Source organism: Colias eurytheme, chromosome 3 (assembly GCF_061535395.1).
Source record: "Colias eurytheme isolate Ceu_HAF_F1 chromosome 3, ilColEury1 Martin Lab GWU primary, whole genome shotgun sequence".
NCBI lineage: Eukaryota > Metazoa > Arthropoda > Insecta > Lepidoptera > Pieridae > Colias > Colias eurytheme.
Genome location: NC_142982.1, coordinates 9084260 through 9109664, shown reverse-complemented (window position 1 = coordinate 9109664; position 25405 = coordinate 9084260). Strand labels below are relative to the sequence as shown.

Sequence of the window (25405 nt, the reverse complement as noted above, 5' to 3'; positions counted from 1 at the left end):
TTGATTTCACAAACATTTTATTCGTAACCACATATAAACAATACATTGACATAAAATCTTTTAACTACATACATAACAACATAAAACCAATCGTTGCCCAAAAGAATTCATAACGACATTTTGAGATAGGTTGGTAGAAGCAGATAGGTAACTACCTACTATATAAAAAATTATAATTTTAAAAGTATTGTAAGTTGAAACTTCTCGAACTTTAATTTTCTCTAGCCATTACGATCCATAAACATGATAAAAATGAGAAGGTACAAAAGCCAAAGGATAGATATAATATAATAGATGTTTAGTAAACGCTTACGAACAAGCGCGATATATTTTACGCAACATCAACTAACATAGCCAAAATAGGTACAACATTCAGTTCTTAGCACATTTGATTTTTAGTAAGTAGTTTGTGCTTTTAAGTAGTACTATGAAGGTGAATCTTAACCTAAATATAATGTTTTAAACAACATTAATATTATAAAAAAATTGAATAATTATAGAAGAAAATCAGTCCATTTAGATATTTCCTATTGAAATATAATAAAACATTTTGGGCAACATTATCCGCTTAATATTTATCTATACACAACATTTATAAGTCTTATTTAATATTTAAATAGAAAAAAGTGAAGAAGGTGATAAAAATAGTTGTTATTAACTTTATTGTATATTGCTTTAAGAAAATATGTGCACATGGAATGTATAATGTAAATGTATATATGTAGTATTTTTTTTGGCATTAAACATGTTTATGATACTTATTCTTGGGTAATTCACTATTACTATAGATCTATTTTGTCTATAGAAGTTGAGTACTTCAATTACATAGGTTTTGTCCATGTTTTGTCTAATATTATATAAATTCTTGATACTGTTACCTTCTAAATTAAGGAAATACCACAAAACAAGAATAAGTATCTCATTATTTAGAATAATTTCAATTCATAGTTCCTTATTACACAAATTACAATAAAAATGTCCTTAAATGTGAAATTTTAAAATTTAGCATACATAGACATTATTTTCAATTAAAAACCCTACTCAAAAAGGTGATTAGAAAGGCATTGATAAAAAAATCGTTAGTAGACTACAACAAACAACAACTTATCCAAATAGAATTCATAATTTTGTATCTGTGTATAAGTGCCTTACCACTGGTATTACCTCCCTTAAATTAAAATTATATTGCATGATGTAAAATTGAAAATCTGGTAACTCTATGGTATTTACTCATCTTTTACATAATAATATGACTGACAAATTATGATTCTTCTTATAAATATTTATTAATCTCAGAATAAAATTTTGAATTTGAGTATTTTATTAATTTCTAATATATTAATTTCGAGTATTATGGCACATGCATGCAAACATTTGAAATTCTCAAGTATTTTGGCATGAATAATTTTTTGATTTACTACATAATTCATCACAGGTTACTATAATATTTATCATTAGACACTGATATAAGAACACACATAAAACTAGTTGGCTCTGATAAAATAAAAATAAGTATCTATGGCCTAATTTTGACACTCTGCTTCCCAATCGGATGGTATTAGTGTCCCAAGATGTTCAATAAACCTATCATAGGTGCAGGGCTCATTGCAAAATGGTATTTTCAGTTCCATGGGCACCTCAACTTTCGTATTGTTCCGGTAGAATAGCTGAAAATTAAGAATTTATAAACAATAACTGAGAAAGAAAACTTGTTAAATTTTGTACTAATTTGATGTGCTTAGCTGATTTGCATTGTACCATGTAAATGGAAATATACTTTAACCTCCTAAGGACCAATGGCCTCATATAAGTACATAAACACCATCACCATTACAACCCAAAGCACCAAAAAGTTTTAACTAAATTACCAACCACCGTCCTCATCCGATGACAAAATCGAAAATTCGAAATATCTTAAAAAATACCGCGCTTTTCTGCCTATGATCACTGTGTAACGTGATTGGCTGAATTGAACTATTAGGTTTGGTAGGTAAATGGGTTATCCAATCACAGAATTTTAAAATACTTTAGTTAAAGTTTTTAAAATGGCTGGTCAACGTAACAGAGGTAAGTTAAATCGTTAATTATCATATTAATCTCTCACTTGATTTTCATTTGGTATTGAAAAATAAATAGTAAAAACAGTACAGGAACGTATTTTAATTAAATTTAACGAAACAATTCATATTGTATTTTTTAAATTCACGGATAATTTTTATGTGATCATGTGAGAACATTGGTCGTTACTTACAACATTATTTTCATTTTTTTTGTACTCAGTTGAAGACATTGGTAGTCAATGACTATAAAACATTTAATTAGTTAATAATTTATTTTTTTGTTTTACAGTAATTTTGAGTATAATTGTCCTGTTTTATGATTATAATTTATTTAAACTGTCAACAGGAATTACTATTGCAATCAAAATAAACAGTTATCTTCCTTATTTTTTCAGTTATTCGTGACGATAATATCATCGATTTCCTAGCCGACTGACGGAGATTTTATTCCTAGTGATGAAGACTTAGGAGACCCACCATTTGTTTCCAAATCGATTTTTAGTTAGCTCATTGATATTTCAAGTTCCTAATATTGTACTTCCAATGTTTTTATTTCTTTTTTTAACATATGTGCAGATAGTTTAGATATTTTATTACCTAATATGTAGTAAACTTACACATTTAGAATTTAAGAAAAACTGTTTTTAATTCTTTTGTATACTTTTTAGAGGTTATTGTATGATCTCATATGTTATAACATAAGTAAATAAAAAAATCTACAAGTAAAACCTAATTTTAATAAAAAAATTTTTGGATTCACTTAGGTCTGATGTGATCACATGGGAACAAAATAAATCGAGTTTTTTTTTTCAGAAATGTATTCTATAAGCTATATTTTACACAGATAAAAAATCCCACAAGTAAATTTTAACTCTAACAATAAAAAAAAACAAAAAAATACCATTGGGTGGCAGGTCTGTTGTATTTTTATGTACTCAGGTGAGAACAATGGGTGGTAATGCAGAATAGGATTTTTTTAGCTTGGTCCTTAGGAGGTTAAACTCCCACAAAATTAAACATTTATACTATAGTCAAAAATGCATAAATAAGCCATCCACATTTAAGAGAAACTTATTGGTCAAAACCATTAAATAGAAGAAGACACTGGACAGAACTACAATGTAACTACCATATAAATTTTTAAAGAATAAAAAAAAATACGACATCGAAAGCCACGGGTCTCGGCATACGAGCGAATTTTGTCTTTATTAAATAATTTAAAAAAATGTTGTGTGGTTTTATGAAACCACAGTAAAAGTGAAACTGTTCGAACGGTTCCGAACACTGCTTTGTGTAGCGCATGTCGCGTGACGGTCGGCTGCCGAGTAGGTATACCTACTCGGTATACGGTATACAGCCGCGATACACGCGACATGCGCTACACAGACCAAAAAGTTTGAGACGATGTAATAAAAGTTTCACTTTAAAAATGCTATACAACTAAAAATATCAATTAGAACTACCTTAATAAAAAATGTATCCTGTTCCACTTCCTCATGTAGCTCTACTACAATACTGGATCCATACTCTGGTTCCATCAGTTCCGTGAATCCTAAAGACCTCATGAGCGACACCATATTCACATCATGTGCCGAGTACACATATAATGCTCTGTCCATGTTTATATGAGTAACTGCTTCTTGCAAATGTGACCTTATTTTTCCGAGCAGTGGTCCTGAAACACATGCAAGAAAATGTATCAATCGATTTTATTAAAATTTATGTCATGTTTAGTTATAGATCAAAGCTTTTTTAATACGTCATAATTTATCTATTTTTTTTTAATTTTCGGAACTTGAATGCAACAGATCTATCAAATTTTTTCTACTGTTTCTGTTATAAAGACAATCAAAATAGTAAAAAAAAAAAACCTTTTTTTTTTGTTTTTAAACCATAACATAATAGGCATGACGACAGTATCCATAAATGATCGTATTAGTGTTTTTAAGGGAAAATGTATAATAAATAAATTAAATATAGCGACTTAGAAATCTTAAAAACATTAAGATTAATGAGATTATCAATAAAATAAAACATTGAAATTCTGAAGTTCGCCATTTTGACTAAAACACGCGTGACGTCACGCATAAGTAAACAACTCACGTCAGATGTATTTTGTTGTTATGAATATGTTGAGAATACGCATTTTTATTTATTTTCTATTGTTTCACGTATGCTTTATCGACTCAGAACAGAAATATAATTGCGAATTCACGAATACATGGTTCGGGATTCTCCGCGCCAACTTTATACAATAATTTCTTATTATTTTTTCGCTTGAAATAATTACTAACACATTTTTGAGCATTATTTTTATGTGGATTCACACTGCAATACTGCACACCACTTATAAACTTTGTAATTCGTTTCTATAACACATATTAAATAAAGACTTTTTTAATTTTCTTCGCAATGCGTACAAATAATTACGTATTTACCAAAGTTTGACGTCACGCCTACGCCATGACACCTGCGAGCTGTTTTGGCACAGATATTAAATATTTTTTGAAAAATGGCTTTAATCTTCGTTAAATTTAAGTATATTACCGAAATATAGGGTTTTTCTTGTATAGTAAACGTATACACACATTATGGAAGAGAATTTCAAAATCTTTCGTCATGCCTATTCCTGAAACCTATGATAGGTTTGTAAATCCTTATTCTTACCAGTGTGCAGTCTTTGCAATGAATCATTATACGACAGTAAAGCCAAACTCAACATAAACGGTTGTCTCATTTTTATGGGAAAAACATTTTTCGTCCATTCTGGTAGTTTCAACCCTGCTTCTTGTTGAGTGTTTAGGGTACTGTATAAGAAATCCACATTGAGAACACTCCGCATAGTTTGATTTGTATGTTTACTGAGATAATCAAATAATTCAGTGTATTTAGTATCAGAATTCTTTTCATCCAATAATTCTTCATACATCCTCTTCCATGCTTTACAAGGTTTTGTTGCTGCTACTATCTGGAAATATTATTATTTTCTAATGTATACATATCAGATAGTATCATAATCACACAATAATATAATGTAATAAACTTTTATTGTCTTTAGCAAAAATATATACTTCTTGAATATTTCTGTATTATAATTTATCCATGCAACTTATTCCAAAATGCTACTTACATTGTCAATTTCTCTCGGTAAGGAGTGAACAGGGATGGGCTGCCACATTATTTCAGGGTGCCACATTTGCCTGTCCGTAGGAGGGTACAAGCCGGCCAGAAATGTGTATGCACTCATCATACATCTAGAAGCATCACTGCTGCGCACATATATGTCCTTCTCATTGTACTCTTCTGGTATAAAAGTGGCATAATAACTGCGGTATTTCCTTCCCAATTCATACAGTTGTAATTTGCCCACCTGTTTTAAGATTAATATTTAAGGGTTATTTGAAATATGTATTATATATTTTGCAGTAGGATAGTGAAAACATATTAAAGATCTATTCTACTTGCATTTGTTAAGCTACCCAGTCCATCTGGCCATTGATAGTTTTTAAATGGGTCACTCTTGTAAGTTGATACTGGTGCTCTAGCTCCATGACGGAATAACTGAAATACAAAATTACAAACTTAATCTATAACATTGAAGAATTTATTAATGATATTTGAAACAAAATTTATGCTTACAATAATAACAAGACGCAAAGTTTTCGATTCGTAAGGTAAAGTTTCACTCAAAACACAGTATCCTAATAAACAACTCAGAACTGCAAGACCAAGGACAACAACTGCAGTAGTTGTCGACCTTCTAGGAATTGATTTGCAAGTTGATTGTTTAAACTTGGGTGTTGATGACCTTCTCCAAGTATTCTCGTCATTATCGTACTCCATGATTGAGAATGTAGTCCACGATAACAAAGTAATCACTAGAAATATTGTTTTGTAATCTTGATGAACATTGTTAATGTCAACTTTAGCTTTACAATGGAATTAATAAAACGTTTTTTAATTCACAGGACAAATAATCTCAAATGTTTAGACAGTTAATCAAATTAGTTAATGATTATGTTCACACTATGTACAGTTTAAAATATAATTTATAAAAATAAATAATCTCGATGAGAGGAGTGAGGACAAATATTTTTTTTTAATCATGACACTGACATTTGACAAGTGACAAGTGTCAAAGTGACACAAATGAAACGATCACTGATCACAGACAATAATATCTATGGACGTCGGAAAACAGAATAAATATTCCTAATTCCTATTAGAGACAGATTACAGAATGGGTACAAATAGTACGGCAAATTAATCAAATTAAAATAGCATTTATTGTGATTTATGCCGATATTCATTATTTGTAAGAATACGCAAATTACAGGTGTAGGACAACACAAGCAAAAGATTTTTTCATAGCATTTTACTCTAAGGCATTTTTTGTTATTAGAATCATTGAGGTATTATTACTAGAGAGGGCACCACGAACAAAATCTGTGCGACAAGCGCGGCAGCGCGGGGCGGCTAGTGAGTCATACACTTTGTAGATATTCTGCCTCTTATTACTTATAAATTAAAACCAATAAATGTAACAAATAAATATTGTTTATCTTATTAAAAAATATGAATAAACTTATCAATTAAAACCAATCAATGTAACAAAAAAAAACCGAGCTTGAGACGATTGACTCTAACTCCTGTTAAAAAAAGTGTAGTAGCGATGTCCTCTCTAGTACGTAGTACATGTAACTCAATGATTAGAATGTCCAATTTTGTGTAACAAACGCAATCAAAGAATGCTGCTAACTAGCAGTAGGTTTTCCAGTGGAACTCCACTGGAAAACATACTGCTGGAGAAAGTAATATAGGTCTTAATATGAAATAAGTTAGAAAATAATAGAAGACATAAAATATAAAATGTGTATATTTCAGATATAGCATAATACAATCAAATTTATTAACCCTAGAAAGATAATCATATTGAGTAGTACGGGAAAGATAGTCATGCGTCAAATTTACGCATGTTTTTTAGTTAGCTCTAAGTCGCGGTATATTGTTTTTTTTTCTATAAATTGTAAGTTATTATATATTTACAGTTATATTAGAATAATTAATATTACAAATAATTTATTTTTAATTATATTTATACATATAAAAAAAACGAAAACATTAAACGTCTGCTTTAAATCTACAATTCTTGTAACACGTATTATTTCTAATAAAAACTTATTTTTGACCACAATTATCAGACTTTTTTATATGTTATATAAATGTTGTACATATAGTTATATAAAAAAATAGTGAGAAACAAGTTTAGCACATATCAAAGTATGCTCACGACATATATAACTATTCTCCATTTTTTCCAGGAGGCACTTGCCTTTCGTCATATTTCAGAAGGACAAAAAGTATAATAAATACGTTTTTTTGCTGAAAGCCTCCTCAGTAGTTTCTTACGATGTACCAGATACTTCATTTGGCAACAAATTGGAGATATTATCACGCAAATATCTTATAAAAGCTGGTGATTCTAAAACACCCACGTATAAACAAAAAAAGACAGTTCCATGCTTCTATATTTCATGTTTTTTGACTCAGATGTTTTTGTGCTTTGTTGTTAACATTGTGACTATAAATTTAATATGCAATATGCAGGGAATTTTATTGATTCCATAAAATAAAGCCATTGGCCATCTCATTGTCTTCCTACTATTGAACATCAGGGAACACATTCAGTCTAATGCATCTACTCCGCCTTTTGCTTGAATGTAATATATCATCTTTGCTTTGTACCTCATCGGGAAAAGCTTCTTCTGTGTCACTTTGCTCGTCATCTTCAATTTCTTGGTCATCCTACTTCACTATCGGTTTCATCATAGGGGCCCTCATCGATTTGCATAAGAGCGGCTAGTATACAATATTCTTCCAATTTTCTATCCCCAATTGTTTTCTATATTTGCTTCAATATGTATAAAAATAAATTTTTAACATAAGTCACAATATACAGTAAAAATAAGCTAAAAAATATTCAAACTACCTTAGAAGTCAAAATCTTAAAAGTCACGGTAAAGATAATCATGCGTAATTTTGACTCACGTAGTCGTTATATTTCAAAATCGGTTACTCTAACTTTATTGACACGTATACCATATGGTAGCTCTCAGTGACTTATAAAATGTCCTATAAGCACAGTGATGGATTCACGACATTTAAAAAGATACAGCTATATTTTGAAAACGCAGGAGTCATTTTGACGCAGACTATCTTTCTAGGGTTAATAAAAATTACTTGTGTGTCACTTATTTCTAAATATAAATTGTTCTTAATGTAAAAATAACAACAATATTGTGTTAATTAACCCGCATTTATAAATGCATTTTAGCAAAACAGTAAAATATAAAAATAATTTTAATAAAAAAACTATGATTACACACTCTTTACTCCAGGATCACTAGCTGTAAAGGGATTGTAGTCTCCCAACTTTACTAGTTCCACTGATTTTTCCCATAATTTTTTTCCGTATTCATCATTCAATGCTTTTCTATCTGGATTAGTAACTGCACAGTCACTGAAAAATGAAAACAGTGTTTATTATTATCTGTACATATCATAAAACAGTGATTAGTAAACCACTTACCAGACCATTTCTGTACATTAAGGTGCATTAACTATGTTTAAAAAAAATATTGCATTGCAATATGGATGTTTATGAGCATGCAGTTATAGACAGAACACTAGTTTTAAAAGTTGCAAGCACTAAGTTATTCCAAGTGTTTTATCCAGGGATATATAAGAATTATTATTGTGTATCTTAAAATATCTTACCTATAATAAAGACCAGTTTCATTAGCACACTTTTCATCTACTGCACAGTATATGGTAGTTTGCGCCCCAAGTTCTGGTGACTTCATGAAGGGACCCACCAGGAATCCTATAATTTGTCTTGACCCTTTGAAAAGAGTTTCATTTAAATGTCTTCCGAGCTCAGTTCTAATAACACCGGGATGTAAGCTGTAAGTGTTGACGCCATCAATGTTGTTTTCCTAGAGCAGAAAAAATATTTGTTATACATATTTGCTTTTTTATTTCGTCACCTAGGAACATATCGCCAATAGGCAATAACCCCATACAAATTACCATTCCATATTCACGGTTTCTCTATTTGCGGCACATTTACGGAACCTATTACCCGCGAATAAAGAGCTTTTACTGTATAGGTACTAATAACCTTTTGTTTCTTATGACTTGCGTTTGCGTTATGCACACTTGACTTGTGTTATACACAACTCGATTAGTTGTTTCTCATGAAAAATAAATCTTTACCTTTAATTTCTTAGCCAATTCCCTAGAAAATAACACATTAGCAAGTTTACTTTGTGAATATGCTTCAGCGGCATTGTACCTTCTATTCTTGTAATTAAGATCATCAAAATTCATGTCATATCCTGCAAAAGAAGTGTTTAATTTTATTGAAAAAAAAAAAAAAAAACATTAAAGTATTGATTAAAAATTAAAACATTTATGAATTCACATTTGATTCAAAGACAAAACAAACACAATATGATATACACGAGTTTTAATATTATTATGTATTATTTACATCTTTCAGTGTAAAAAAAAGTATATAAAATGTATGTTGTAAACATACTTGTGTGTGCTCTTGATGATACAGTTACTATCCTAGCTGGTTTACTATTAATAATTCTTGGTAACAGCAGCATAGTAAGGAGAAAGTGTGCTAAATGATTTGTGCCTATTTGCATTTCAAATCCATCCTCTGTTTCCTCTTTAGGGCACATCATTACACCGGCATTATTTACCAAGATATTAATTTGCGGCTCACTGTCAAGTATCTTTTGTGAAAATTCTCTTATAGATTGCATGGAAGAGAGGTCACACTTCTGTACTTCAATATTACCAGTTTCTGACAAATTATTACATGCTTCTATTATATCCTTTTTGGCTTCTTCAGCTTTTTCTATGTTCCTACAAGCCATTATCACTCGGGCACCTAAAATTATTAATGTGCTACTTATTTTTAAACAATAACCGCTTGGGGCTCAATGGGTTAACAGTTGTAAAATGTAAGAAAGATAATTCAATAGTACTATGGATATAATTTATTAAATGTGTATTATTATGATTATTTTTCACTATTATATTTTTATAACTATCAATCAATTTAAGAAACACGAATAGCTCATCCCGGCTCCACCCGCGAAGACTTATTCGTGTTTTTTAACTTTTTATGAGTTAATGATGCTCGTGTTGTTATATAATATGTTTATTATTACCTCTTTTGTAAAAATCTAGGACAGTTTCTTTTCCAATCCCAGTGTTACACCCGGTTATTATAGCGGTTTTTCCAATTAACTTAACGGTACTATAACATCGCCCACTAAATAAAGGCATTTTCCTTATTTTATATTTTTGATCTTTGAAAAGATGTTCTGAAAAATTATATTTATTATACAATTATTGCTTGAATGTTTACAAATATTTATTTGAAAACACAGTACACGCTTTCAAAATATAAACACAAACAACCAAAAATTGGCTAATGAAGTATTTGAGTCACAAGTCACAACTCACCACAGAGCAACAACTCACAACAGTAACGTCCGGTAAAGTCAGACGTCACAACTCACAACTCACAGACCACTGTTGACAGATTTGAGATTACCTGTTGAATGGTGTCGTTCGTTCCAAACTTCCAATTTCTAAAAGGTAACCCAAAGGTAACCACAGGATGTGCACAGGATCTTTCACAGGGATCTTTGATCTAAGCACAGGATAGCCGATAGAATATTTTTGAAGTGTGACAGATCCAAACCCTAGCGTGTCTTGTAATTGTAACCACAAACTAGTTGGAGTAGAAATATTCAATGAGTAACGGTAAACTGTGAATGTAGTCTCCCACAAACTGACCTAAATTATTACTACATAAGTAATTTGTAGGTCGATTTGAGGTTTGTAGGTCTTGTATGAAGATAATTAATAATCTAGTCACTAGTATCTGTCTCATATTATGAGTACCATAATCCTTTTGACGAGATAATAATAATTGTCTGTAGGTTTGTGGTACCTAGGTTTCCTACCAAAGGAAGTGACTACGGCTCCCCCACTCATCGCATGAAACACCACATGCCGGTGCATACGGAATGGCCATATCTACTTACTACTATGTACCTATTAGGTTTTTCATGGCAATCTTCTGTGTGGGTATGGTACCTTACCCCGTGTGCGCGGGCCTAATTTCTGCCAAAGAGTGTTCTACTCCGACAATGGACATATAAAGAAAGGGTCTCCGAATGCTTTTAAATTTAATATATTATAAATAGTCCTTCTGACTGTACAGAAGTGTCTATACAGTCCGTGGCTAATCTCCACACTAATCTCCATTGAGAATTTATGACCTATTATTCCCAGACAGATTACGCCGTGAATTGAACTGACTGGCAAATTCAAATTATGCTCGCAATAAACAGTCATGATTAATTATTTTTATTATATGAATTTGTCAGTCAGTTCAATTCCCGGCGTAAACTGACTGGGAATAAGTACGAGAAGTCATAATAAGGCTTCTGTAATAATATACGAGAGGAGATTTAATTTTTGAAAAATATCACCAGTGTAACATTTATTGTGGCACCCACTACTTATAATGGCGAAGCATTACAGCTAATGTTTTACGGCCGAAAAATTTGTAAGGGCCCAAATATTTAATTAATTACACGATTGGTTATCCCCATAATATCGTTTGCACAAAGAAAATGCTGTAAAGATTCAGAGTTTCTGATCTCAGGCATGACATATGGCACTCGGGGACTACCGCGGTAAAGCTATATTTCCATAGCATGCCTTTAAGCCACACCTCCACGCCCGTCGGAGTGGGGAGCGTGAGGTTTTTCGTTACTAAATTTCTGGATTCGGTCCCCCGCTCAAGGCCCGCGATAGAAGCTATGCAATAGCTTAAAAATGTGTGCGTGTACTAGTGTACACACGTAAGAAGTGAAACTTCTTTAAGACCTTATTTTTCAAAAAATTATTTACTATAGGCAACTTTACAGAAATACGTCGAATCCACAGATATATAAACAATATTTGGATGTCTGTGGTCGAATCAATGATGGCGCGTAACGGAAAAATGTCACGCGTAACGAAAAAAAGTTACACTAAATTTTTAGCCAACCCCGATAAAGAAGTTTCACTTCAAAAAACCGTTGGATATGTATGTGATACCTATAATTAAATATATTATTATAATGCTGGACCGCTCGAAAAGGATATTGAAGTGAAACTTCTTTATCGGGGTTGGACAAAAATTTAGTGTAACATTTTTGCGTTACGCCGTACGCGTGTCATTTTTGCGTTACGCCGTACGCGTGACATTTTTGCGTTACGCCATACTCGTGACATTTTTAAGGTCAAAAAGAAGTTTCGCTTCTTACGGGTGTACTCTAGTACACGCATACATTTTTTTTTTTCTATAATGTAAGTCAATTTTTGTTGACCCATTGAGCCCCAAGCGGCTCGATACCATGGTGATACCACAGAGCAAGGGTACCTCTGGTAATTACATAAAATGTGTCCTCACTGATGCGGTCGTCGCAACCGGTCGGCGATGTTATCATGTTTTTATTTTATGAATGAAACTGCGTACGCTGGAGAGAAAAGGTAGTCGTTACATAACACATCAGTCAGTATGCAACCGCTACTAAATTCTGTCAGTTATTAATTGAATTTTAAATTAACTTGTAAGTATGGTTTTAATATTAAAACTAATAGAGAGTAGAATTTTCTATGCAGTTAGCGTGCTATGATGATTTCTATAATATATCAAGTTTTTAACCGGTTTGGATTAGTTTTAGTAGTGCTAGTGCGTGTGTTCTTCTTTTTTTAATAATTATGTAAGTATCCTCGTAAGAAATTTCAAATTGAGTTTGAAATGTGAAACTGTAGGCTGTAGGTTCACAATGTCTATTAAGTAGGTATCTTCATAATAATTTCATGTACATATAATAGTTGCATGAAATTATTATTGAAATTAATAATGATTAAAATAATAATTATTATGTAACTAAATTAATATTAACTATTAAAACATAAAAGAAGACGGACAAAAAATTCTAGGAGTCTTTTATCGATAAATGTAGGCATTTAGCACAATAAAATATTAATTATAAACGATTTATCGCACGTGGCACGCTTGTCCTTGTTAACATTAGTGGCCATGCACTCTATAGTCATTCTAGTGCAGGAAGAATGTGTTGCAAAATCAATACAAAACTGAAAATGTGTAAGCTATGTACATACTTGTAAAAATGATGTTCACAATCGCTACTTATTTTTAAACTTATTTAAAAAAAGCGTGTGTGCCGAGCACACGTATCAGAAGTGAAACTTCTTGCCAAAGAATGTCCGTTAGCTACTTAATTTTTTTTAAGTGAAACTTCTTTAGCCTCGCTGAGAGTAAAATTCCATCGCGTCATGGAGTAAGGCGACGATTTTGGTATCTTTGAATCTAGCCAAAGAAGTTTCACTACTGACACGTCGTGTGCTCGTAACGCACGCTCTGTTTTCTTCATTGAAGAATGAAGAGATTGTTTGTTTGTTGTACACACCTATTAGTACACACTACACACCAATCACATAACTACTTTATAGACCGATTTCCAATTTTTCCAAAAAAGATCAGTGAGCAGTGAAGGAATTTTTAAAATCGTTCAGTAGTTTCTTTTATTTATTTCAAATAAACACCACCAAATGATAAGAATATGAATAATATGAATTTATGATATCAGTGTAGAAAAGCCGGTAAAAAGAAACGGAACTTAATTTTCATCATTTTAGTTACTTAGGTACTAGTTACTAGCTTTAACTACATAGTTAAGTAATGAGCGTTAATGATAAACGAGTTATATTTAAATCAAGGTATCCAAACAAGGATAAATTGTATCTACTATAGGTCATTTTAATCATTCATTTGTGAGAGTTTAATTATATTATGCCAGTTATTATGATGTAAAACTTGCTTTAAGCTGTGCTATAAGTTCAAATGTTATTTTGTTTGCAATTTTCTACTGATTATGATTACCCTTGATCGATAATTATTTATTACGCTACTGACTACATAAAAATATCTAGTGCTGTTTTTTTAAGTATGTACTGATATTACAGTTTACGTATATTTACATTATTGTACTTAGAGATGTAACGATACATGATTTTGCCGATACGATACCGATACCGATATTTGTAGTAATGTATCGGCGATACCGATACCGATACCGATATCGATGACTTGGTAGAAAAATAAATAGTGAATTATGCATAAAAAGTTACCAACATTTAACAGAGACAACTGTTAATCGTATTCTTTTAAATAAAAATGCCAAATCAAAAAACAACAAAACCATTTATTTTAGTATTATTATTTTACGAAGTCAGTTAAACTTTAAGTAATAGCTACACATACAATTAGTACCTAATAAAAGTTTACTAATTGGTAGAGTTTTTTCAGAAAACAAAGTGCGCACGCGCGGGCGGCCTCCCGCATCGTTCATTGGGCGCGGATTTTTGAATTATTTGATATCAAAAAAATTGGTTGTTTGTAAAGTAGGTTTACGATCGAGATGTTTACGTGATAACATAATGCAGTGGCAGCGCTCGAGATGAAACGGGAGATCGGTCCGTCTCTCTCTCGTTATACCTGCGATCGCGCTCGTGAGGTTTTGGTGTGACTCAAGTTTATGAACATGAACACAGCAAATAAAATGCTTGTGTCAGGAGGTTCCGCTCTTCCTTAACACTATTACAGAAACAGAAATAAAACAATATGAATGAATAGGTACAATGCAAAAACATATAAGAAAAGAAATAATTTAATAAAAAAATATCGGTATCGGTTGATTTATTATCGGCGATACCGATATATCGGCTTGCCGATATATCGGCCGATATATCGGTATCGGTATCGGTATCGTTACATCCCTAATTGTACTTAGTACATAATAAATTGTAAACAAAATACTAAGTCCCTAATCTTTTGTAAATAAGTAGGTATCTATTAGATAAATATAATATATCAGACAATTAGTGTAATTTATCATTACCTATACCGTACCTATACGTAAAAGTATAAAAACAAGGTATTTTTCTTATTTTGTTTAAGCGAGATTGCAGTTGTTGTGAAGGTTACAAAAACTCATCAAAAACTATACATATTAAAATTATACAGTAACGTTTTTGCTTAGATATGTGTATAGAATATTTAATTATATTTAATGCGGAGACGGTCGTCCGTCGTTGCCAACGCACAATCGTACAGCCTTTACATATAACTGTGTAAGTGTATCGTATCATTCAAAGAGTATACAATTACTACGTAAGGTATCATTGGTTTATATAAAGTTAGTACTCAGTAGATCGGTCAGTGTAAACGTTAAACATCTCATTTTTATAGACAAGATGGATTATTTAAGTGGTTGGTGCAAAAGCAAGAGGAGACTAGATGGATACACAATTATTATCACAGGATGTAATACGGGAATTGGAAAGGAAACCGCCCTGGATCTATATAAAAGGGGTAATTAACTAATTATAAGTGCTTAATTTTTTTTGGTTAAATTTTCATATTTCCCGCGATTTCTTGCTTACTTAATTTTAATAAACTTATAAGTAAAAAGATATTACTTAATTAAAGTAGGTTAATTTTCTTATTTTTATGTGTCATTTAAATCATATCTATATTAGTTTTATTTATATTGCGTTAGCTGATATCATTTTTGAATAATAACATATATCTATACATACCAATAGGTCAATTTTTGTATCGGCCGATATTCTTCTAATTTATTCAAAAAGATTATTATTCATATTTGAACTTATAATATAAAATCATTGTAATACTGTGATAAAATCGTGACAAAAACTAACTCAGTTTACAATATGACTATATAATTTACGATCTTTTTATGTAGAAAGGTAGGTACTAGGTACCCTTAATTACTCGAGAATCGTGATACAGTTAGGTACTAAAAATGTACCTATTAAAAAAAAGTTGGCCGAGAGCTAGTAATTTTAAACACGTTTCTGGTAACAAATACTTAGTAAATAGTTACATACTTAGTTATGTCTAAAGATATTTTTTTTGCAGGTGCCAAAATAATAATGGCATGTCGTAACACCGACAAAGCAGAAGAAGCCAAAGCGGATATCATTAAAAAGTGCGAGTCTGAGACAGAAACAGGGTCATTGGTTATTGAAAAATTAGATTTATCAAGTCTCAAATCTGTGAGAGAATGCGCTTTTAGGATATTGGCGAAAGAGGACAAAATAAACATTTTAATAAACAATGCTGGTATCATGATGATACCAAAAGGACGGACCGAAGATGGCTTCGAGACACAGATAGGGACTAATCATTTTGGTCATGCTATGTTCACTTTTCTATTATTACCTCGTATTATAAAAAGTGCACCGGCGAGAATTGTAAATGTCGCCTCTCTTGCGCATTTTGGTACGCAATTACATTTCTTAAATATTCTGCTGCTTGCGTTTAGATTATTATCATGTAGGCAATTTTTTCTAAATAAGAACGAAGCGATTCATCGAAATAAATGTCTCTTGAGTCTTGACGCACGTATTTTTGTTACGCACGTTATGTTTATGATTTTTTGTCTTGCAAGCAGTATATTTGCCTAGAAATAGAAAGATCTAAATATAAATGATAGATGCCTTTTTTCTGATTTTTAAGAATTTTACATAGATAATATAAACGAGACTCCTGGGTTATAAATTGTTGTATAATAAGTAATTACATCCTACTTTCTTCCAGTTTCAAACGTGAACGTTAATGATATTAATTTGGACCGAACATGGTATGGATCAGTCAAGGCCTACGGTAGAAGCAAATCAGCTAATATTTTATTTGCAAGAGCGATTCATCTTAAATTAAGGGTAAGTCAAAATACACCATACCTACACCAGAACAATATTATAGCTACCTACACAAACAGATAACGTTTAGGTATAATTTATGGTCAATGTATAAGAATTTCGAATCTAACGGCTTACGTGGATTTGATGGTTTGCAAATCATAAGCGTGTCAAGCCGAAGTATTTTAATACCTACAATAATAGTTACTGTACTGTGTGGTATTGTCCTGGCGATTAAGTTTGTTAATTTTTTTTAGGAACGTAACATTAATGATGTAAACACATATAGCTTGCACCCAGGTGTCGTCCGCACTGAAATAGGCAGAAATTTATATAAGGGGATAATTTTTGGTGCGACTTGGGTGTTTAATAATATTATAAGCGTTTTCATAAAGTCACCTCAATGTGGCGCACAGACTACTATTTATTGTGCTATCGATGAGGAATGTGCAAACGAAAGTGGACTTTATTACAGGTAAGCTAAGTATAGCTATAGGTACATAATATCGGCATATATAATATTTATCCTTATATTGCATTGGTTTTAATAATAGTATATTCATACTAAGTAATACCACTGAATAATAACTAGAAGCCTAGCTAGTTAGGAATAAATAGAGTAAAGCTTAAAGTTTTGTTTGTTTCAACAGGAATTTACTATTAGGAAGTAACCGTATAATATAGGTTCTTTTATCTTGGATTAGCCTAGGCGGAGCCGGGATAAGTGGCTAGTTGAATATCCTATCCTACCTCCTACTAATATGTATTATAAATGCGAAAGTTTGTGAGGATGTGTATGTGTTTGTTTGTTACTCTTTCACGCAAATATGTACTACCATGGACTATTTGTCTATGGTACTACTGAACCGATTATAATGAAATTAAGCACACATATAGAGGGTAACTTGGATTAATTAACATATAGGATAGGTTTTATCCATAGAAATCTAAATAACAAGACACATAGAAGTGCTATAATGTCATAATTCGTATGAAAACCGCTGTCGCCAAAATCAACACATTTAAACCGATAGCTAAACAGTATACACAAGTAAACTATGCCTTTTATTGGACAGCTTGATTTTAGTGAAAACTATCTTAAATATTAAATTAAGCTTTTTAATATGTATCCTAACGCACGAATTTACGGTTTATTTTAGAATAAAATCCCTTTAAGCATATGAGACGTTTTGTTTATTTTTGCTCCAATACGCAAAAATTCGGCTTTTCTACAACAGAGGTTGTCAATTTTCAATAGATATAACTTTGAACATAAACTCATAGAAATAAGGTTGAAATTTGTGTTAAACGTGATAATAAGAATGGTCATCGTCATGTGGCATGGTAACCACCTGAGCGGCGACAATGTCACGCGCGCTTACCACTTCTATTGCCTTGTTATTTAGATTTCTATGGTTTTATCCCACGGGAACGGGAACTATGCGGCTTTTTCTTAGAAAACGCGGGCAAAGCCGCGGGCGGAAAGCTAGTAAAACTATAAGTTATTTAAAGTGAACTTATTAAAAATTGTCAAATTACAGTGATTGCTCTAAAGCAAGAAGATCCAGCCAATGTCGGAATGATTCAGAAGCTCTGAAATTATGGGATATGACTATTGAAAAATTAAACCTACAGAAGTATGACCCTTTGGGAGACGTCGATCCAACTGAAGATATTTTTATTCAAAAAGTTTAGATCTGATATTTTTCTTTAAAAGATAAATGTGTTGTTAACTAATACAATATACATATTTATTATTTATGATATTTAATATTTCCATAAAATATTTTTGAAGGTGCATAATATATACCTATAGTTAGTTATCTAAATAATAACTTATAAGTAAATAATTGTTAATAGGCATCAATTATGTAAGCCTTGACTTTACACAACTTGAGGTCACAACGATTTTAATATTATACATTTATATACATAATCATTTTGTAAATAATTTGTCCAGACGTATTTAATCTTTCATAATTGTTTCCGTGTATGCCGAAGAATAAAATCATACTTTGATTTCTGTGGATTTATCAATAGAAACGTATTACTAATTGTATACGTAGTATATTATTATTTAGTCTGTGGTATTACATTTTTGGTGGCCAGTGAAAATAATAATCAAAAATGATTATTAAGTTATTTTTTATACTACTTAACAGATATAAAAAAATGCAATATATATTTATACATAAGATATTTAATAAATACTAATATTCTCGTAACTTATATTTGCTTCTGAGTACACTTTTGCGAACACTGCTCTTAATTCGAAAGGAACCGTTGGCGGGTTTTTCACAGAAAAACATAGACGGCAATAGACAATTGTTTGTAGACAACAGACCACTGCGACGTACACCCCCACACCGGTCCTCTAATTTTGTAAAATTACCGGGACATTTGAAGTCCCAATCTACTTGTTTCTCATTCAGTGTTTCACCTGCAATTTATGTGGGTAAATTAGAATAAGTATTAAGTTGTATGAAATGTCTGTATGTAAGGGTTTTATATAAGAGGTAATTTAAATCGACGTTCATTTTATTACACCTTTATTAATTTAATAAAAACCACCAATGAAACATTAGATTATGGTAGTAACTAGTAATTAAAAAGATGTTGACTTCCTCTAAGTTCAATGTCGAATCAAAGGTAAACTTGTTAATGTTTAGTCGCATGTTGATTATTATTTAATATTTTGCAAGCATGTAAGTAATAAAGCTTTATTAAATTTAAGTATGGGTTTTTACATTCAATTCACGTTTGTAATGTATTAAAAATTTAATTTTTCATTTTACAACGAATTCTACAAATAATTATATGTATACACAGAAATATTATAATACTAAATATGTAGGTAAGTGTTCATTGGAAAATTCAAAACACAGATCTAGTACTAGATCTGTGATTCAAAGGTAACAATTTAACAATTTTAAGAAAAAGGCCTAACTTACCTAAAACAGTTCTATAGTGATATCGTTGAAAGAGATCACTAAAACCTAAAAATGCCAGATCTCCAGGAGTTTTGTGTTGGTCGACTTGCTTGAATGTATCTCGAATATATTCCGCCTCTTCCTTACTATCCAATATTGTCAAGTGACCTCCAGCTGATAAACAGGTGGAATACGCTTCATACCACGTTTGAGGTTCTATATGCGTAATATAGCATGTATTGTTCGGCCCTAATTTCCAGCCTGTGAATATTCAAAGTACTTAATAAATTAATTTTTTTTAGCTTTTTTTAATCTGAGGAAAATCCGCTTTAAAAATATAAATAGGTACATACATGGTACATAAAGCGCCGTCTATAGTTGCAATTATGTAGATCATCAAGAACACATATTAGGTAGGTGTCTATATCGAGGATGCATTAATTTATAATACCTATTAGTTTAAACGGAAATCTATGTTTTGATTATGATTACCTATATTATAATTACCTATTGCGGTCTTCCTATATTTAGACATCTACCTTCTATTGAATTTTTGAAAACAAATTATGGCTGTGATACAGAACTCGTTTTATACATAATTGGTTTTATTATAGGTAATCGTATTGTGTCTGGTCGCATTTCTGTCTGACGTTTTTTAATAAATTACAAATCACTTTAATGTAACTTATCTACCTAATCGTTATCTTTTATTTATTTTTAAATATGGGCGTTGGCACTTGGCACCCGTGCCCATAGCCCGTGCCACAGCCCACAGCTCTTATGCTTTTACGGATGTCATCGTAATTTAAGTTTTATGAAAACTTTGTTTTTTTATGTTCCAAATAACTAAAGATTTGAAATTGAATTTTTGAATAGTAACGAACTTACGAGAGTTATGAGTATCACATTCTTGATAATATGTAACATTGGCAGCTCGAATTTTACAAGCAAATGGCAGATGATCAGAACAAGGATGGACGAACAGCCTTCCGTTGCGACGCATGGCCACGCATCGGCCTCCATTGTAGACTGGCTGCTTTAGTTCCCATAAAAGATCCAAGATTGTGTCTTGTAGACCACTTCCTGTGTAATACATTGATTATTAGAGGACTTTGCCATTATTATCTTCAATTTTAAATCGTTAATCACGATAAAAGCATAAATATTAAATCTCACTTTGAGCCAGATTTTTACTTGAAAATTATAAAACTTGGCTTAGCGATGCAATGTACATATGAAACGCTTTTTAATATGCAGGGCAAGCATTCAATGCAGTTCTATACTTGACATACTAATACAGTCAAGTAGAAATGCATTCTAGCGGATCTTTTTAATGATCCTCATAAAATGACGTGATGGATAAATGGCCTTTGTAAAGCGCAGTACATATTATGTAATCTTTACTTAGGTAATTTTACAAAATATAAATGCGATAGTGCTTTTGTTTGTCTCTTTTTCATGTCGCAAAAACTTTAATATTATGATATGCAATTACCTGTAATTGTAACGAAAGATCTCTCAGAATATAAATCATGCATGCCGACGTATACTCCTTCATATCTAGTTAGTATTGGAGCTATGAGAAGGGGAATACTGTCCGCTTCATCGAGTGAATCCGGCACGATTAATTGTGACCCTTCCGCCTCGCAACGTATTCTAGCCTGGTACCAGTCCACGGCTTCAGTGTGTAACTTGTAAAACGCATCAAATGCTTTCTCGTATCTGTAGTCGTCGCGAAATTTGGGCCTCTGTGACTCTGTTCGGAATATCCATACTAATATTAATAACCAAATGGTTCTATAATACGGGCGAAAACAGTTATTAATATCGAGTTTGTAAAATAGTACAGCAGGCGCTATCAATTACTTCTTACTGCGAGATGTGTACTGGGATATTTAAATAAATTGTTTCTTATTGATTTTTAAATCACTATCTATTCATCCAGTCGTCTGGCCTCAAAATTTTTAACCGATGTTCCTTTTATTAGCTTCAACTATTAGTGTAAGAAACGGTGTAAATGAAATAAATTAATGAGTTTATTTTATTTGTTGTTGCGTGTTCTTTTAAATTATATACCTAACTAGCGGTCCGCCCCGGCTTCGCCCGTGGTACATATTTACGTTTTCTCTACGTAAAAACCATCCTCGTACTTCAAGGAATATAATAAAAAAAGAATTATCGAAATCGGTTCAGCCGTTCTCGAGTTATGCGCTTACCAACACATTTTGCGATTCATTTTTATATATAAGATTATAGGTATCTGGTATACTATTATCAGTAGATTTTTCTGTCATACTTACGGCTGCAAATAACAATTGTACAAATACAAAATACGTGCAATCTCAAAGATAAAGAAATTATTTTCATTATAATACATAATTTGATATATTTTTATTCATAAATCACAACACACAATCACATACATTTTATGAGCTTATCAGTAGCAATGAAATTTTTCTCAGTCACCATAAAATTATTGTGACTTTTAACGATATATGACGTAAATATAAATTCGAATTAAAACACGTACTTGATTAAGAGTAGACTTTTATTTTGATTATCAATCCAATATTGTACACTGGCGCAATATATATTTCTATAGTAAACTGAAAAGTATTTCTGTATTCTGTATTTTGATATCACTGCTGTCTTTTCGTGGCTGTCGCGATTTAGGTAAATTCAACTTACAACAATTAAGATCTGATAATATAACATAATAAATAGTGATCTATGTGACATTCATCACAATTCTTAGGTACATACTTGTTTTGTCAGGATAAATGCTTTTTATCATGATAAAACTTTGCTTAACAAAACATGAATAATACTCAATTCATATAACTTATGTACACACAATCAACCATTAAAATAACATTAATAACAAATAAATCATAACATAAAATGACTAGGAATATAAAATTTTCCTAAATACTTCGTATGAGGCATTTATAATGCCCCAGCTGAGAAATGCACGGGTAATATTAAGCAGGGCTCCATGGTAAAAATTTCCAAACTTTGATCCTCTCTTGCGTAATATATAATTAAACTCATATAGGATAGTTCTGTGGGGCCCACCAAGTTCACATTGCATTCCTATTTTAATTACATTTAATGGGTAAAATAAAGTACTTAAAAATGCCCCTATTGAAGCTCCTGCAATAAAATTCTGTAGACTGTCATACAAAATACTTTCTTGTTTCGGCATTCTTATTTTAATTTCATCCCTTATAATAAAGAATAACGCATTGGATGGACCATTCCTTAGTAATATAGGAGTGAGTCCTCTATAAAATTCTTTTATACCGTGAAAGTTTGAAATATGGCTGGCAGCATGAGCAGTATTCTTAAATTTACTATGATATTTGGGATGTATAAGCAGTGTTTGGAGCCTTTCGAAAGGCATAAGTGTTGCTTCAAAACATCCTGCAATAACACCAGCAATAGTTTTTGAGAGGTATGGATTAATTTGTTTATCCAAAAGAGGTTCTAAGCACTCATCATAGACGCCAAACATTAAAGACATAGATAAAGACCTCTGTAGCAGTGGTGGCAACATCCCTCTATACAGATAGCCCAAGCCTTCCTTTTGGAGTTGGTTTAATGCAAATGTTGCTTCTACACCATGCATCATCTGTATCAAAAAAAGTTTAATAGTAATAATTCTATATTTCTTACACTTTTAAAAATAAAAAGACAAGTTTACAATTTATTTAATAAATAGCTATTGAATTGATATGTGCCAGTGCAAGTGTTTAAATAACACTTAAGATGTTAAAGTTTAAACAATGAACAATTGATAAACACATAGCTATGAGATAGATTTTATATCAAATAATTTCTTGGATTTATGTATGACATACAAAGTTGGTACCTGTCTAAATATGAGCTTGTTTAAGGGATAACTGATGAGTATATTACAGAAGGCTGAACCACCACCACACACAAACTCTTTCCAGTGTTGAGAAAGGGTCTGTTTTGACATTGTGACTGACATACTGCCCTCTTTGAGACAACTTTGATTTAAAAGCTGCCTTTCAGACATTTCCTGAACCCGGTGCTCACATGGCATTATTTTAATGTATTCGACATCTGGAAAAAGAACCAATTTTTATTGAATTAATTTGCTGACCTACATTTTACATTTTTATAAAATAGGTACTACAATAAGAGGTTAGTAAGTCATTTAATTTACCTGTTTTATGACGAATATGAATATTATTAGTTACGTATTATGCGAAATTTGCTAATTTTTGTCAATGACATGACGAATGTATAAGGTTGTATTATATCATGATAAAATAACCTGCGATAAATAATTTTCACAATATTAGTATTCATATAAAAAAAACATGTGGACTAACTTTGTTTGTTAGGTCTTTTCAATTATAATATATTCAATAAATTAACACAGTTTTGCTTTCACTCCAGTCTCCATCACAAGTTCCAAAATATCTGAATGTCAAATCAAATGTCTAATGTCTTATGTCATGCTACTGACATTGTCAAGATTATTGATTTGACATGCTGTTTTTTTACGTTACGCTATCTTTATTTAACCCTTATTAAAACGCTGGGAGCTATACTTCCCACGTCTCAGATTGAAGTAAATCGTGTTTTATTTTTATATGCTTGTACCTAATGCAGTGATATATTTATCTACGCAATCTTAACATTTTAGAGAACTTTTTTTCATGGAAACACTTTTCAGAGAATTATTACATGTCATGGTAAACACACGTCAAAGTCAGATGACGTGATTTTGCAGCCGAAAACGACCGTTATTTTTTAGTTTTTGGTGTAGTGCTCAAAAAAAATTAGATAAGTAGATTTGAGTTCTAGCTATGTAAACTAGACTATATTACGGTTGCGTGAAACGTAAAAATATGCCCAGAATCTTTCTTTTATACCTTGGTAGAGTCGATTGAAATTAAGTCTTTAAGTGGGAAGATATCATCCCAGTGTTCGTCACTGCACACGACATTCGGAAATTCTATATATAAAATCTGTGTGTCTAAAAAATCTTTTTTAGTTGGTATAAGCAACTTATTTATTGTTATTCGTTATTTCCTGATCAGATAATTAGAAATCATAACTCAATACATTAGTATTTACCTATTGTTTTTATTTTGTTTTAGAAAAATGCCATTTTTATGTTGAAGTCATTCATTTTTCAATTCCCGAATTCTTCCCTCAGTAAAAGAAACTTGCATTGATGAGTACTTTCACCTCCTTTATTAAAAAACTTGATCTTTATAATTTTTTACGATAACATTAAATTCACAAGTGGAGTCAGGGCAACTAACTAGTGTTTTAAAATATTGATGTCTAGAGTGGACACTGGGAGCTATAGTTCCCACCTTTCCAAACTTTTTACAAGAGAGAACAGATGACGGGATATATACTTCCCACCGAAAAAAGGGTACTTCCCCCCCACTAACCCCTTTTTTGTGTGTATTTTTGAAATCTACGACCCAAAATTACCCTGGAACGTATCTTACTTTATTGTTAGCTCCTCCACAGGCT

At 31.5% G+C, this 25405-nt stretch overlaps 5 protein-coding genes across 14 annotated transcripts; 1 reads left to right on the top strand and 4 right to left on the bottom strand.

Moving 5' to 3' along the window:
• On the bottom strand, positions 1-6170 carry LOC149909857 (lysosomal acid phosphatase-like). Its single transcript, XM_090119974.1, has 6 exons — positions 5700-6170; positions 5526-5621; positions 5191-5430; positions 4728-5028; positions 3524-3735; positions 1-1667 (listed from the first exon to the last, which is right to left on the bottom strand). The coding sequence occupies exons 1-6, from the start codon at positions 5901-5903 to the stop codon at positions 1524-1526; spliced, it is 1197 nt and encodes a 398-aa protein (XP_089976100.1). The 5' UTR covers positions 5904-6170; the 3' UTR covers positions 1-1523.
• A 2116-nt stretch (positions 6171-8286) lies between these two features.
• Positions 8287-10863, bottom strand: LOC149909856 (retinol dehydrogenase 13-like). Of its 5 annotated transcripts, none has more exons than XR_016458616.1 (7): positions 10696-10863; positions 10307-10462; positions 9661-10023; positions 9336-9457; positions 8838-9055; positions 8383-8580; positions 8287-8346 (listed from the first exon to the last, which is right to left on the bottom strand). XR_016458616.1 is itself a non-coding variant. In XM_090119973.1 (5 exons), the coding sequence occupies exons 1-5, from the start codon at positions 10422-10424 to the stop codon at positions 8439-8441; spliced, it is 963 nt and encodes a 320-aa protein (XP_089976099.1). In that variant the 5' UTR covers positions 10425-10592; the 3' UTR covers positions 8355-8438. The 5 variants fall into 5 exon arrangements, 1 of the variants encoding a protein (XP_089976099.1); XR_016458617.1 differs by lacking the exon at positions 10696-10863 and adding an exon at positions 10626-10640; XR_016458618.1 differs by lacking the exon at positions 10696-10863 and adding an exon at positions 10560-10574.
• Positions 10864-12622: 1759 nt separating this feature from the next.
• On the top strand, positions 12623-19177 carry LOC149909855 (retinol dehydrogenase 12-like). 5 transcript variants are annotated; one of them, XM_090119952.1, is made up of 7 exons: positions 12630-12769; positions 15187-15370; positions 15405-15600; positions 16171-16533; positions 16852-16973; positions 17210-17427; positions 18494-19177. In XM_090119952.1, exons 3-7 carry the CDS (start codon positions 15483-15485, stop codon positions 18645-18647), a joined length of 975 nt encoding a protein of 324 aa, XP_089976078.1. In that variant the 5' UTR covers positions 12630-12769; positions 15187-15370; positions 15405-15482; the 3' UTR covers positions 18648-19177. The 5 variants fall into 5 exon arrangements, with proteins under 5 accessions (XP_089976080.1, XP_089976078.1, XP_089976082.1 ...); XM_090119953.1 differs by lacking the exon at positions 12630-12769 and adding an exon at positions 12779-12922 and having other exon boundaries at positions 15187-15359; positions 15478-15600; XM_090119951.1 differs by lacking the exon at positions 12630-12769 and adding an exon at positions 12779-12922.
• Positions 19163-22176, bottom strand: LOC149909854 (lymphocyte antigen 75-like). Its single transcript, XM_090120144.1, has 5 exons — positions 22152-22176; positions 21378-21737; positions 20771-20965; positions 19904-20143; positions 19163-19392 (listed from the first exon to the last, which is right to left on the bottom strand). Exons 1-5 carry the CDS (start codon positions 22174-22176, stop codon positions 19163-19165), a joined length of 1050 nt encoding a protein of 349 aa, XP_089976270.1.
• A 236-nt stretch (positions 22177-22412) lies between these two features.
• On the bottom strand, positions 22413-24337 carry LOC149909853 (mitochondrial nicotinamide adenine dinucleotide transporter SLC25A51). 2 transcript variants are annotated; one of them, XM_090119958.1, is made up of 3 exons: positions 24244-24337; positions 23754-23971; positions 22413-23513 (listed from the first exon to the last, which is right to left on the bottom strand). In XM_090119958.1, exons 2-3 carry the CDS (start codon positions 23949-23951, stop codon positions 22788-22790), a joined length of 924 nt encoding a protein of 307 aa, XP_089976084.1. In that variant the 5' UTR covers positions 23952-23971; positions 24244-24337; the 3' UTR covers positions 22413-22787. The 2 variants fall into 2 exon arrangements, with proteins under 2 accessions (XP_089976084.1, XP_089976083.1); XM_090119957.1 differs by having other exon boundaries at positions 24075-24328.
• Between the last annotated feature and the right edge of the window lie 1068 nt (positions 24338-25405).